The 15,489-nt window shown below is 59.6% G+C and overlaps 1 protein-coding gene across 4 annotated transcripts; it reads right to left on the bottom strand.

Moving 5' to 3' along the window:
• Positions 1 to 1,184: 1,184 nt before the first annotated feature.
• On the bottom strand, positions 1,185 to 15,134 carry HUS1 (HUS1 checkpoint clamp component). 4 transcript variants are annotated; one of them, XM_041752947.1, is made up of 9 exons: positions 14,967 to 15,134; positions 14,118 to 14,218; positions 13,834 to 14,010; positions 12,585 to 12,692; positions 11,411 to 11,485; positions 7,194 to 7,293; positions 5,822 to 5,941; positions 5,166 to 5,279; positions 1,185 to 4,155 (listed from the first exon to the last, which is right to left on the bottom strand). In XM_041752947.1, the coding sequence occupies exons 1-9, from the start codon at positions 15,016 to 15,018 to the stop codon at positions 4,073 to 4,075; spliced, it is 930 nt and encodes a 309-aa protein (XP_041608881.1). In that variant the 5' UTR covers positions 15,019 to 15,134; the 3' UTR covers positions 1,185 to 4,072. The 4 variants fall into 4 exon arrangements, with proteins under 4 accessions (XP_041608881.1, XP_041608880.1, XP_041608882.1 ...); XM_041752946.1 differs by having other exon boundaries at positions 14,091 to 14,218; XM_041752948.1 differs by lacking the exon at positions 5,166 to 5,279 and having other exon boundaries at positions 14,091 to 14,218; positions 14,967 to 15,133.
• Between the last annotated feature and the right edge of the window lie 355 nt (positions 15,135 to 15,489).

Genomic DNA, 15,489 nt, shown 5'->3' on the forward strand with positions numbered 1-15,489 from the left:
AAGTACTTTTGCCTAATCCTGTTCCAAGGCAGTCTTGGAAGGGCGGGGTCTATGGGATCCAGAACACACGCTGGCCCACGGGAGCAGCGCAGGACCACGGGGCACCCGCCCGGCTCTCACCTTCTTCCTTTGTCCTTTTGCCTCGAGTGGTCTCCCCCTTAAATCCACACCAAGCAAAACTCATGACATAGTTAAATGATAAACCATGACCCAGAAATAAGATCATGTTTGGAAGCCGTTGCCACTTGCGGCCGCCAAGATCAAGTGATGTCAACCTCACACCACGTGTGCTGGAGGTGGGCCGGGGACGAGGGGAGCCACTGCCGACTCTATGCAGGGAGGTCCCGTGTCCCTAGAGGCAGAGGAGCCACAAAACACCCCAAGTCACCCGGATTGTGACCCTCTGGAGACCCGTCCAGGCCTGGGGGAGCCACTCTCTGGGGGCTCTTCCACCAGGGGCTGGAGGTCAGCAGGGGGCACGGCCCCCCACCTCCTCACAGGTCTGCCCCCAGGAGGGGATGCCCCAGCCCCCATCCCGGCCCTCAGTCTCCCCGCCCATCCTGCTCCTCCGACTCACAGAGCAAGCAGTCCCTGAGGACAGAGGCCTGTCCTGGTCACCTGTGCTGGGGCGCGGGACTGTAGTCACGGCGTGCGGGAAGCACGGGCAGGCCCTCCTGGGGGGCCGCTGGCAGGCACCCTAGGACCAGACCCAGGGCTGGTTCCTACCCGGCTGGCCAAGCGCCTGAGGGCTGTGCTCCCCCTGACCCCACAGCGGTGGCCTCCGAGATGCTAAGCCCAGGGCTACACCCAGCACAAGGGTGCAGAGCCGGGGTCTCCCGAGGCCTCCGGGGGTCTCTGCTGGAACCGGGGCTCAGTCAGTGGGGATCAGGGCCCCCCGTCCCCATGCTCCCTGGGGTCGTCGTCTGCTCATCGGGGACGGGAGGCCCCACAGCCTGGGCCCCACCACAGGCCCGCCCACCTTCAATGATTGCGGGAAGCAATCATTCCGCGCTGTGCCGCCACCTGATGCACAAGTCCGCATGGCCTCCTGGACCTCAACATGACGAGTCAGAATTTACTTTTCTATACGGAAAGGACACGCATCAAGGTAAAAAATCTAAAGGCCTCTGGTGAGCAAACGGCCAGAGATGATGGGCTGCATTCCAATAATACATACTACTCAGTCCCTTAAAAAATAATTTATTTTTTCATTACAAAACCGACTAGAAGAGTTTTAGAAAATACTTAAGTTTACAAAGACCAAAATGAAACATTCACAAGTCATCAGGTTTAAGTGCTGCTGCATATTTTTCCAACCTTTTTCTTTTCTTTTAAAGATTTCGTCTATTCATGAGAGACACAGAGAGAGAGGCAGAGACACAGGTGAGGGAGAAGCAGGCTCCCTGTGCGGAGCCCAATGCGGGACTCGATCCCAGGACCCCGGGGTCACGGCCCGGGCTGAGGGCAGGCGCTCCACCACGGAGCCCCCAGGCGTCCCCCAACCCTTTTCTGACACCCACACGTACGTGGCTATTCTCAGACCTGGAGTCCGGTCACACCACCTGTAGTTATGATCATAAACACTGCGCCACGTCAGTACATTGTTTCTGTAACGTTACTTTGAGAGCAGAAACGCTGTCGAGCCATAAGTTATTTAACAGATCCCCTATGAATTCATATTTAGGATATTTCAGGGATTTTGGTACAATACAGAACACCTTTAATTATCTGTGTAAATCCCTATAATAAAAAGTATTGGGTCAAAGGGCACACAGCCCTTTCTAAGGCTTTTCCACACGTAAAAACCCAACCAGAGCCCAGCAGTGGCTGCAGGGTTAACGTCTCTCCCGTATCCCATCCTGATCCACATCCTAGCTCAGGGTTCACGTGGAGAAGCCAAAAAACCCAGCAGAGCTCAGGCTTCCTTTCAGATCTCCCATCGGGACCCCCATAAAAGGCCACGATTCCAAGCGCAGCTCTGCCCTTCTGCCACCCACCGAGAACCGGAAGGCCGCTCGGCACCTGGCCAGCCCCACACGACGGAAGCCACAGAGCGAGTCTCCCGGGTGCAGGACGTGACCGAGGGGCTCAGCGCTGGGACAGACGAGTCTCGAAATATGTTAACTGTTCAAGTTACGTTCACGTTTCTAACCTGAGCTAACGGATCTGCGGTGGTTACTGCTCAGCACAGCAGCTTGCTGGTTTCCCTAAGCGCCCGTGGGAGAGAAAGCCGTCCTCGGTCAAGGCTCTGAGACCCAGGGAAGCACGAAGCAGGGCGTCCTGCCGAGCGGAAGACACAGACCCCCGCGTCCTGACCCCCGGAGACAGCCTGGGTGGCCCTGCCCACACGGAGACTTGGGCCAGCCCCAAAACCATCAACACAACTCTACACGCAGAAGGAAATCACCTGTGGGTTTACGACGCTTTAGAACCTACGTGCAGGGATCCCTGGGTGGCGCAGCGGTTTAGCACCTGCCTTTGGCCCGGGGCGTGATCCTGGAGACCCGGGATCGGGTCCCGCGTTGGTTCCCGGTGCATGGAGCCTGCTTCTCCCTCTGCCTATGTCTCTGCCTCTCTCTCTCTCTCTCTCTGTGTGTGACTATCATAAATAAATACAAATTAAAAAAAAAAAAAAAAAAAAAAGAACCTGTGTGCAAAGCTACTTGACCACAGCAGAGTTAAAATGAAGACGCTCTTCCCAGACTCATGAAGTGACTGGTGGACACAGAGCCTGAAACGTGTAGGATTCGTTACTCCGGACGCACAGCGAAGCCTGGAGAGGGCCACTGATCACGCGTCAGAGGCCTGGATTCGAGTGCCATCCCTGCCACCAGCTCGGTGTACCTGGGCGCACTGCAAGATCCACTCTGACAAATAAAGGATCTCAAGCGTCTGTGCCGCTCCAGCCTGGACAGGCCCTCCAGCAACACCGGACGCCCAAAGGTGGGATGCGAAAATACACACGCTGGACGCCGGAGGAGCCGAGGCGCGGTGGCCACAGGGGGCGGCCAGGAGCCACTGCGCCACCACCTCGTGCTACAGACCAGCACTGTACACTCACTCTGCGCGAAACATCATTTGGATAATCAGCAGTGACCAACTTCCCAGGTCAGTAACTATCACAGCAAAAAAAAGGTTCGTGGTTCATGAACTATCTTCAGGCTGCTTCACTGAACATCGTGACTTCCAAGTCTTACTGCAGCAAGGAGAGAAGAGACGCTTGAAAACTCGAATGATATGAGCTTTAAAGAGTTGCTTGAGGGCAGCCCCGGTGGCTCAGCGGTTTGGCGCCGCCTTCAGCCCGTGGTGTGATCCTGGAGACCCGGGATCGAGCCCCACGTCGGGTTCCCTGCATGGAGCCTGCTTCTCCCTCTGCCTGTGTCTCTGCCTCTCTCTCTCTCTGAATAATTAAATAAATAATCTTAAAAAAAAACAAAGAGTTGCTTTAACAAATGCTACGTCCCACGCAAACGCTCACTGACAAGCATCAGAAACAGCACTCGCGACCCTGGGTCTTACCGCGCGCTCCAACGCGCTCAAGTGGCCGGAAGACAACTGCTCAAGGTTGCAGATTCTTCTTCCGCTTACCCTAACCCCGCACCTCACTTCTCGGCCTTGACATGCCAGTTAAGACCCGTCACGGCGTCCTGTCCCCGGGCAGCGGCCTCCCCACAGCGGGATCAGATGGGGCAGCGTTGGGGGGGAAGCAGGGCCAGGGGGCTCCGCGTGCTACAGCTGGACACCCGTGTGACTGAGGCGGCCACAGGGCTGCCCCGGCTGGTTATCAGGCTCCGAGGACAGAGCCAGGGGAGGGCGGGGTGTAGAAGCCTAAACCTACCTGAAGTCTGGATAAACACAGTCTCTTTTCCTCATTTTCCACATCTTGACAACAAAACAGACACGAGAACAAAGGAGAATAAAATGTAGAGTATGTTTATCCAACTGTCTTTCGTTAACCCAACTTTTAGCCAGAAAATTTCTGAAGGAGAAGTGAAATGCACAGACTTGCATGGCTCTACACGTGGCCCAAGGCCAGCACGGCGCGGCCCTGAGCTCCCGGGCGGGGACCGGTCTATGAGAGGGCCGGGATGAAGTACTGCAGGGAAACGTCCTCGTGGAGCAAATCAAAGTGGACAATCTTGTTACTGACGAGGTCTGAGGAGAGAAGAAACCCTGTCACTGCCAAGAGCCCTGGCGCTGCGGCCCACCTCCCTGGGGACAGGCTGCAGTGGAGGACGGGGCACAGGAGGGGTGCACGTCGCACTGAAGCCCAGGTCAGGCGGCGCACACAGGGCGAGGGGCACATTTCTTGGGAGCCCCACTCGCTTCAATGGCCGCGAGAGGCCCTAGCGAGGGGCAGTGGTGACGGCAGGGCCACAGCCAGCACAGGCAGGGGTGGGAGTGGTGCAGGGGCGCGAGGGCAGGCGAGGGGACCCCATGGAGCCCACGAGGGTAGGCCAGGATAAGTGCCAGGCTGCAGAGGGACCAGTCACAGGGGCCGTGGGTGGGGCAGGTGGAGACCCAGGGTGTGGGGCAGAGGAGTGGGATGCTGCAGGACGCCACCCCGGGCCAGAAACCACAGGCAGAAAAGCTGGTTTGAAAGATCAAGCAAAGGGTAGGAGAAATCCAAGTCGTAGTGTGTCACAATCCCTGGCTCAGCACTGACCTCTGGGGACCCCAGTCACCTTTCTGAGGGCTCAAGCCGCTCAGCTGGCCGCCTGGTGTAGAACCCACAGGCCCGCTGTCCTGAGCGGGCCACGAGGGGGGACTCAAGGGCAATGCCCACCCCCCCCCCCCCCGGGCTTCCACTCTACACAGGGCACGGCCGGGTTGCAATGGCGCCACCCAGCAGCCTGTGCGGAGCCTGTCAGCAGACGGGAGGGCTGGCTGAAGCCTGGGCCGACCCCACACCGAGACGCAGCTCCCATCCTCAGCCCTAGAACCCGTAACAGGCCAGGCCAAGGGCTCTCGGGATGCAGCGCACGCAGACCCTGGTACCCACCCCAGGATCCGGCCATTCCAGCATCTGCAACCATAACCCTGGCCCTCGGTCGCCGTGCCCCATCGCCCCATCTAGTGGACATGCTCACTGCCCTCCCGTGATCTGCTTCACTGGGTGTCTCCTTCTATGGGGCTGCTCCTCCTTGGCAGGCACAGCCACCTACAATTTTCTGTTCCCGTCAGGTGTGCTCCTGGGCCGTCCTGAGCGCCGCTCCAAGGTGGCCGGGCGCTCAGCCTGCCGGCTCCTCTGTGGAAGGTGTGGCTCCCTTTCAGTTGCCCTGATCGGAGCGGCAAGGAGACAGAAAGAGCCGTGGAAAGCTCAGGGCGAGCAAGCCCTTCCTCCTGTGTAGCCAATAACTCCTGAGAGGCGGGAGGGGGGTGCAAACTGAGGAAGACAGGGCTGACCGCGATCCAGGGCCCACAGGCAAAGATCGGGACAGGAGGCAAACGGCCAGGTAGGGGACAAATGTAGGCAACGCTCAGGGTTCGACCCACGAAGGCAGCAGAGGCAGAGCAGGGGAGCTGGGGCCAAGCCCACTTGACGGGGTCAGGGGCTCCTCTCAGCAGGTCAGACTGGATGATCAGCACCTGTTGTCTGGAAGCCTCCCCGGATACAGACCCACACAGCCCCGTGCCAAGCCAGCGATGCTGCAGGCCACCAGGTGCTGCTAAATCCAGGAAACCCCAAACACCCACCTGCCCGAGAACACCGGGTCCCTATGGCTGAGCTGTGTCTGCACTGAGAAGACCGCGTACCGTCACGGGCCTGCCTCTGATTATGGGATCTGAAACGTGGACAACGATCCACACACACACTCACTGCACACAGCCCTCGTAGGGTTCACTTGCTGTCCAGCGAGGAACTGCAGGAGCTTCCGGATGTCTACGTGCACTTCAGCCATCTGCTCGGGGGGTCTCTCCTGAGACGTGTCTTCAGAAGCTACAATGACACGGACAGTGTGGGAGGTGACCGGGAAGCATGGGGACTTAGACGGACGATTCCCGTTGCCACTGGCTGGCACAGCCTGGAAATACAAAGTGTGAACACAGCCGTGGCTCAGCAAGCAGCTACCGAGGCCTTCCCTCTAAAACACTGTGCAAACTCCCAGGGACTCTACCTGAAATATGACCCACTCTCCCCATTTTGGTCCAAGGAAACGGTCCCTGCTAGCCCCCTGCCACACGCTGAGGAGCGGGACCACACAGCTCACGTGTGACTGCTCCTCCTTGGGAACGAGGGGGAAGAAACGGTCCTTCCCCGTCTGGCCAAGCATCACACACCCTTGTTGTAACACATTAAAATAAAGAAGACGAGTAACACGGAAGGCACTCATTTCACACAGCTGTCAGCAAAGCCTCACCAGGTGGACCTCCCACGGCTGGATCAGCACATGCTTCGCTGTAGAGTGGACCCCCGGATGCACCTCTCAACGCGACGTGCACTGACACACCCTAACTATAGCACTGAGGGGCCTATCACACGGTTGAGAACATTGGAGGGGGCCCCAGGGGCTCAGTGGTTGAGCACCTGCCTTCGGCTCAGGTCATGACCTCAGGGTCCTGGGATCGAGCCATGTATCTGGCTCCCTGCTCAGCGGTGAGCGTGCTTCTCCCTCTGCCTCTCCCCGACTCAGCTCTTGCTCAAACAAATAAATAAAATACTTTTAAAACTTTAGAGAAAGAACAAAACACACCCGGGATCGATCCAGTTTCCACATCATCAGTGGACGTCCCAGGGCCCCGTGTGGCACCCGCTCCAGCACCCGCCCTGTGTGCCGCAGGAGCTCTGCAGGCACCACTGGGCCCTCTCTCCCCCAGCGCCCCGTCACCCTGTCACTTGCCGCAACTGAACTGGTCCTGTGGTGTCCCGACACCGCATAGGGGATGAAACATCAGGTCAGGCTAAGAAAGCTGTTATGTGCTAACCTAGTCCATACATACTAGGGACTGCAGCGGCAGGAGGTGAACCCTGTCTACCCGGTGTCGCTATTCCAGGGCAGAAATGGGCAGACACGGGCCCCTAGGGCCCCAGGGACCAGCAGGCGCTGCTCCTCAGGCCGAGGCGGCTGAGCTTCCCCAAGCCTGAGACCCCATCGGCCGCATTTCTCCCGTTCTGCAGGCAGAGATCTGAGCAAGCTGTGCCCCCCGAAACCACGTGTTCCACACACAACACGACCCCTGGCAACACGTACCGGGCGGAGGGTTCCCAAGGTCTTTGAAGTGAGTTGTGATGCACACTAGTTCTGTTTCTATTTTCAAGTTCAACTCTCCACTGAGGTTTGCTTCCATGATCTGCAAATGGAGTATTTTACAGTCTTAAAAAAGAAAAAGGAAACAAAAGGGGGAGAAAGGAGATCAGCTCCTGCTAAACCAGGCAACACAGCGGCCGCCAGCCGCAGCCCCCTCAGGGAGGGAGGCCCACCTGACACCCCACAGCCCCCGCGGTCCCCGCAGGAGGGCCCGTCAGAGCAGAGACCGGGGAGAGGCGGCAGCAGCCTGGCCCCAGGATCTTGGCAGGTGCCCGCGCGGACAGGAAGCCACGGGGGCGAAGCAAAAGGGGAGTGGAACGGGATGGGGGGTTGCCAGGAGGGGAGGACAAAGAGCGAGAAGGGATAGCGGAAGGGCTGCCGTGGAGGCGGCGTGCTGTGACGTGCCGTGGTCACAGCAGGACAGAGCCCTAAGCCCTGGACCTCAAAACCATCTGGGTCCCACTCCCATGCTGAAAATGAGAACCCGTGCTCTAGGGGATTCCTCAAAGGACTGTGGTCAAGCCCCAAAGTGAGATCTTCAGCGAAGACAGCCAGCACGGTGGCAAGAGCGCTCGGAGATGCAGGGTCCAAGCAACCGCGTCCAGCTCCGCGAGGACAAACCACCGGGAACAGAAGGGAGACAGCAGAGCCCGAGTTGGGGCTGGGTCGCTGGTGGAGACGGCGGGGGAGGACACGGGATGGCACGGTGCCCAGCAGCAACACGGAGCCCCAGGCAGCACACGAGGGCCCAGCGGTCCCCGGGAGCCCTGGAAATGGGGAGGGGACGCACCTGCATCCACCTGCGGGGGACGCTGCCCGCACAGAGGAAGGCCGGCCAGAGCGGCCCACGGCAGGCTCCAGAGAAGGCCCCTCGCCACGCCTGTCCCCACCGCGAAAGCCACTCCTCGCAGTGACTCAATCAGAGCGGAAGCCAGCCCGCCCTGGAGAGCACGCAGTACAGGCCAGGGTGGCGGGAACGCCGAGCAACACGACTCCCAGGCCTTCTGTCCCAAGCGACCCTCTGGGAGGCGGCTCGACGGGACCACAGGCGGTCTGCTGCCCCCGTACAGCGCAAGCAACACCCGCGCCACTTACAGAGGAAAGTGGGAGCAGAGTCCTGTGGGAGCGTTTCTGTGCTGTCAACGGGGACACCCTCAACTGCTACAAACGGGAGGGGCATGTGGAAATCAGAAGCTTGTCCACAGCCGTATTTTCTAAGCGGTCAAACCTGTGTTCTAACTACAAATGCAACATAACTACAAAACTTTGAGAATCTCCTGGGAACATAACCCGTTTTTAAAAACCAAGCTCAGGAGTGCCCGGGGGGTTCAGTGGGTGAAGCCTCCGCCATCGGCTCAGGCCATGATCTCGGGATCCTGGGATCGAACCCTGTGTCGGGCTCCCTGTGCAGAGGGGGGCTGCTTCTCCCTCCACCTGCCCGTCCCCCTGCTTGTGCATGTGTGTGCATGTACTCTCCCTGTCAAATAAATAAGTTCTTTATCAGACTAAAAGAAAAAAAAAAAAGGGGTAAAAACCAGACTCAAGGTTGGGAAGTGAGATTTCCAAATTTCGAAAGGTCTGGAAATGCGGCATTTCCGTTTGCACTGCCAGCAGAGTGGCTTGGTGACCTGCGCTGGGGGACAGGCCCCGGCCAATCCCCAGAACCCGCCTCCCAGTCTCCCAGCCTACGCCACTTCCAAGGTCACAGACAGCTCTCCTTTCCAGCTGCAGCCTCCACCACCAACCAGCACGCTTGGGTAACGGGACTAAACCCACCAGTGAGGTTCACAGAAAGATGCGTATGCCGCCGTATAGCCCACGGCCTCGCGGACCCGCCCGTGGCATGCGGTCTCTCTCCCAGGGGTCGGCACCTGCCCCCCTCTAAAGCCGGAGGTCTTCGGGAATCCACAGAGCCGTTTGCAAGTCGGCAGTTTTGGTTACCCACCAAACCCAGAGCTGGTGGGAAACCTGAGACCTGCAGGGAGCGGGGGGGGGGGGGGGGGGGGGGGGACTCGGCCCGCAAGGCTCTGGGCTCGGGCAGCCGCGTCTGTACGCAGCAAGCACGGTCTAATATTCCTCATTCCTGTCCCTTAATACCTGTGAACTCAAGTATTTCTCATTCTAGAAACAAAATTTAAAACCTCTCTGAACTTGACTGAGCGCTTATCTGGAGTTTGTTGCTTAAGATTTTATTTCTAGGTCATCTCTACCCCTGACGTGGGGCTTGAACTCACAAGCCTGAGACCGTGAGCAGGAGAGGCGCAGAAGCCAGGCAAGGACCCACAGGCTCCGAGCGTCCCAGGCGCCTCTGATGACTTGAAATTGAATAGGAAACAGTCCTCCAAAGATCGGACTGTTGCATAATCTTGGAAACATGCCCTCGAATGTTAAGTTCTTGCTGTCAACTCTCCATGTGAACCCAGACACATGCTGCCGCGTTTCTGAGCCCATCCTCCTGGAATCCAGCACAGAACCTGAGCAAAATAACATAAACCAACCTGCAGGTTCTCACTGCCTTTGAAGTGGTTTCATATCAAGATTTCATTCAGGAAAGCAGCCTGCCAGGCTCTCCTAAGCTTTCTTCTGATCCTAAACCGAAGTGATCGCACACAAGCCCGCCCACTGGGGCACCAGCAGGGTCTGGAGTGCAGTGGCCACCAAAATTCAGGGACAGAGGGACAAAGGCCTAGTCCTCTGAGCGCGGGCCACCGAAGGCTGGCTGTGACCATCCTCGGGAACATCAACCGCTCCAACGTTACTCTATTTCTCACGGGGCTGGGAAAGCCCTTACTTCTCTGTGATTTCGCCAGTGACCGTCCCCTACCGCTTCTAAGCGTGACCCAGTGCGCTGGGCGGCCAGCAGGAAGCGTCTCTCTGCACACACAGAGCAGCAAAGCTCCCATGAAGACGTGCCGTCCTGCTCACCTCGGGGGATACCCGGCACGAGGCCAATGGGCTGCACGGTGCGGCCAGGAGGGGCCCCAGGCCCACATGGCCCGAGGACCCCCCCTTGCCACAGCGTCACGATACCATCACCCCAGCTTTAACCACAAAGCTGACGAGTGCAGCTTCTGAGCTGAGGGCAGGCGGAGCAGGACGGGGCTCTCACCTCGGCCACTGCAGGTGGTGCCAGGCCAGGCAGCAGGCACACCAGGCTGCGCATCGGGACTTGGTCCCAGACCCCAACCCACACCTCCTGAACCAGAACGTCAGCTGGCCCTCCCTGCAGGCCTCCCTGCTCCTGCCTGGGACCCCAAGCACGGCCGCACGGGCCCCACCCCGCCCTGCAGGAGGTAGGGAAAGACCAGGGGGCTCAGCCTGGGTGTCAGCACCTCCTGGAGGGGGATCTGCGCAGGCTGAGCCCCCTCCTTTCCCTCTCTCCCCCTTCAGACGCAGACTTCTGGTCAAGCTCACTGAGCTGTGTGCCTAGCCACTCCAGAATACTTCCCAGCAAGAGTTCCAGACTGTAGCAGCCACGGCATGAAATCTGTTTTTAAACATTCCAGAGAGAGAAAAACATCTCTGATGGCTCTGGGCCCCTGTGCTGAGTCATTTCCACTGAACCAAAAGAACACTCAGAGCCCTGGATTAACTGCCCTGCCTGTCCCCCCATGTTCCTCATGGAGCCCCTCAGAGCCTCTTGGGGGTGCCCAGAGTTGCCCCAGAGGAAGCTCCCAGCCTGACAACTGGATCCACGTGAAAGCAGCCACAAGAAAACGCAGACGTTTGGGGGTAGCCTCGTCCCGGGCTAAGTGGACAGGACCCTCCATTCACGGCCAGCCCAGTGACTCCTTAAACAAACACGTGTTAGCAGATGAAACATGGAACATTGTGTCCAACACAGGAAAGAAGGCCCAAAACCGCTAAACACATCCTCACGAGGCCACAGATGCAAATACACGGGACGAGGGCCACGGTGGATGCTCTCCCCGAGGGGAGGCAGCAGAGAAGCCCCAGAACAGGATTCTGCTGGCAGCTGTGAAAGTGCTGGCTCTGCACCCAGGCCAGGTCTCCGGGGAGCCCAGACACCACAGGGCGGGGCGTGAAGGCATCCACACCTCCAGTAGGCACGGCCTTCTCCCAGGGTACGCTTATAAGCGTACAAACCAAATACTTGTAAGATATGCGAAATGCCGTTTTCTGAAGAAGTCACCACTTACAAGGTGATTGCTGATGTTCTTCATTTTTTCCACGATGCTCTTCATCGTCTTCAAGACTGGTAAGTAAATACTAACCTACAAAATCAACAAGGAACATCGAAGGTGTTAGAAACACGACGAGCACGGTCAGGTAGTGACAGGGGCTCACTACCCGTCTGCGATGCGTGTGTGCTTAGCAGCTCTCAAGGCCCGTTCTCTAGTTGTCTGAATAAAGTTCCTTTAAAAACACAAAAAGAAGGACGCCTGGGTGGCTCAGTGGTTGAGCATCTACCGTTGGCTCAAGGCGGGACCCCAGGGTCCCAGGATCAAGTCCCGCGTCGGGCTCCCTGCATGGAGGCTGCTTCTCCCTCTGCCTGGGTCTCTGCCTCTCTCTGTGTGTCTCTCATGAATAAGTAAAATCTTTAAAACACAAAAATATGAAAAGAAAAACAACTTTACCACCCTGCTACCTCCTCCTGCCTCTGGTCACTTGGGCGACGGCGTCCCTGTGGGCATCCGCCTGGGGCCAGGCCGGCAGCCCTTTAGCCAAGATGCCCCTGCACAGCCGGCGGGATGATGCAGCACCATCCTCTGCCTTGCGGGGCCACAGCCACACGCTGGCTCCACCCCACACGGATAAACCCTGCGAGGGAGCCTGGCTCCAGCCCTCAGCCTGGGCTCTGACCAGCGCCTGAGACGGTGCGGTCCCTGCAGGGACCTGCCAGCAGGAGTAAACGGTCTCCCCAGTCTGTGTCAACACTTCTCTTTCCAGAAATTGTGAGCAAGAGGCGGAGGACTCTATGGCACCGCCCTGACTCTCGGGGGCTCTGGGAGGCCCCCCAGCAAGACCGGCTCTTATACACATCCTGGACAGCGCTCCCCACAGATCTGTCCCCCCAAGTGCCCCGTTAAGTTAGTTTTTGACTCCAGCACTACAACCCAAGCACTTCTCTCTCCGTGTGTCTTGTGTGGTGTTTCCGCCACGTGCAGCGATATCTTTAGATATTTTACGTAACCCACAAAAGGCAATTACTGCAATTCTTCTCCTGAAGTATCCTTTAAAAATGACTAGCATTTCCTCTCAAGTACTGTATGATTTTTAAATAAAATAAACTACAAGACCGTAACTGAAATCAGGGAACTGGAATCACAGCACTGAACACGTCACGAGCAAAAGACAACTGGCATCACTCACATCGGAGTCTGGAATGGTAGGTTCTTGCAAATCCTTCCACAGCTTTCTAGGAATAACCTTGACGGGGATGTCGTGGGTCACCACGCGACTGCTGCTCGACACAGATAACTGTCAAGAGAAAAGTTAAAACATATTCTCATAGCGTGAATTAAAAAAACAGAATAACTGAAGGATAAATGGAAATGGGTATCCAGATCTAAGTGGAACGGCCTCAGTTTGTTCACCAAAGCACATTCACCAGATATTTAGTGCAGGCCTGTCTGGCTCTTAATCCTGTAACAGGTTAGATGTGTGGGAAGTAACACAGGGTCCCCAAGTTCCAGGGGCACAGGTAGGTCAATGAGCAAGAAAACCAACACCCACAGGGGCATCCGGGGCTCAGTTGGTGAAGCATCTGCCTGCAGCTCAGGCCATGATCTTGGGGTCCTGGGATGGAGCCCCGAGTGGGGCTCCCTGCTCGGCGGGGGTCTGCCTCTCCCTCCGCCTCTCCTCCTCCCCCACTGCTCAGGTGTACCCATGCTGCAAACATGTGTTTTCTCAAATAACTAAACAAATAATCTTTAAAAAAAGGGAGGTGGCTGCATTGAGGGAAGGCGAGGAGGAAGGGCACTGGGCTGCGGGTCTCAGGGAGCCAGAAAGGGAGACATTCCAAATGGAAGCCCGAGGGCCCCCAAAGTCTGGGAGCTGGGAAAGAAGAGGATGCTCCAGGGGACCATGTGGACGGTGGGAGTCGGTGATGTGGCTCTAAGACAGCTGGGGCCAGGCGCGCAGGGTTCTGGACATCATGGTAGGACACGTCAACCCCATCCTGTGGGCCAAGAGAGCCTACAAGGTGTGCGTCCCGAGGACAGCCAGGCAACAGAGGCTTCTGGAAGCAGCACTGAAAGGTGTGCATTCTGGGAGAACGGGAGGTCACCCGAAGGTGTCAGAGGGGACGCAGGGAAGTCCTCCCAAGGTGCAAACAGACAGAGAGCACGATTTGTGCACGAGGTGACTACACCTGTAATGGGAACACGCAGTTGGAAGCGGGGTGGGAGGGCCCTGGCACGGGGAGAGACAGGGTCCCAGCACGCGGCAGGGGCGCAGCACCACTTACACACGAGGGGGCCTGACTCCCGTGGAAAGCAAGTGTCTGCGTGCACATCCCTCCTCTTTGTAAGCCAACTAGCTTCCCGTGCGCTGCTGGAAAGTCCGGATGCACAGCCACTGGTAACTTGGCTGGGGCCGCCTCGCGCTGCCCCCCACTCACCAGCTCTATCGAGACCGTGAGGCACGGAAAGTGCTTGTTAGTCAGCTTGATCTTCAAGGCTCTGGCGTTCTGGGCCGTTTTCAAAGCTCGAGATAAATTTTCCGCGGTTAGGTCTAAGTAGATGGCGTTGTTCTCCGCAGAGATGCCCTCCATCTGGAACTCGCTGAAGAAGTTCTCCTGAGGGAAGGCGAGGAGGGGACCCTGTGGCCTTTCCCAGGGCTCCCGGGGGAGGCACCCCAGCCACCCGCGCCTCTCACCTGCTCCAGCTCACACCACATGCTCACCCCTCCGCTGGCCACTCTGTCCGACAGCACGAAGTTCAGCTTCTCCGGGCTGATGCGCAGCGTGCAGGTCTTGGCCAGCTTGGCGATCATGGCACTGACCCCTGCGGGGAGCGAGGGCGCAGGGCAGCTGCTTCAGGACGCTGGTGCAAGGGGCCTGGTGCGGCGCCCCGGGAGCACGTGGTGCCGTGCGGGGGGACAGGGACGGGGACAGGGACGGGGACGGGGACGGGGAGGGGACGGGGCAGGGACGAGACGGAGGAGGAAGGGAGGGGACGGGACGGGGACAGGGAGGGGGACGGGGAGGGGGGCGGGGACGGGACAGGGACGCGGACGGGGCGGGGACGGGATGGGGACGGGGCGGGGACGGGGACAGGGAGGGGGCGGGACAGGGAGAGGGAGGGGGCGGGACAGGGAGGGGGACGGGGCGGGGATGGGGACGGGGCGGGGGGGACGGGGATGGAGACGGACAAGGAGGGGAGGGGACGGGATGGGACGGGACGGGGGACAGGGAGGGGGACGGGGCGGGGACGGGGCGGGGACGGGGCGGGGACGGGGCGGCGGCGCGGCCCTCACTGTCATGCTGGGCCACAGGGCTGCAGGCCGGGCCGGGCGAGCCCAGGGCCCCCACCCACGCTCGTCTGACCCAAGGCAACTTCCCCGACCGTCCTGGGCGCCGGCTCGGCCCGCGGGCCCCACCGGCCTCCAGCCCACCTTCCCCCACGTTCCCGGCGGCCCATCACCTGCCCGCCCCGCCGTGACCCTCTGCCCTACGCCCTTCTCCCCATCGCCCCAGGCCCCGGCATCCCCCGGCCCCGCCCCCGCCCCCGCGCCGTCCCCGCCGCCGCTCACGGGTGAAGTGGTTCAGACACGCCGCGTCCACGATCTTGGCCCGAAACTTCATGGCGGGACCCGCGCCGCCCGGGGCCGGTGGGCGCTCCCCACGTCCCTGCAGCCGACAGCCGGACACCGCGCCGCGCCGCGGGGAGGGCGTCGGCGCACCGCGGGGCGGGCTACGGGGTCACATCCGGGGGCGGGGCTACAGGGGTCACATCCGGGGGCGGGGCTCCGGAGACACATCGGGGGAGGTGGGGATGGGGGGGTCACATCCGGGGGGGCGGGGCTACGGGGTCTTTTCCGAGGGGGCGGGAATAGGGGGGGTCACGGTCCCGGGGGTCGGGGATGGGGGGGTCACATCCGGGGGGCGGGGCTCCGGCGGCACATCCGGGGACGGGGCCCTGCCGGCACATCCGGGGGCGGGGCTCCGCGGGCACATCCGGGAGGCGGGGGTGGGGCGGTCACGCCCCGGAGGCCCCGCGGTGTGAGGTTCCCCCCCAGGAGCGGGTCCCTCCCGGTCTCAGTGCGGGTCTCGCTC

Source organism: Vulpes lagopus, chromosome 4 (assembly GCF_018345385.1).
Source record: "Vulpes lagopus strain Blue_001 chromosome 4, ASM1834538v1, whole genome shotgun sequence".
NCBI lineage: Eukaryota > Metazoa > Chordata > Mammalia > Carnivora > Canidae > Vulpes > Vulpes lagopus.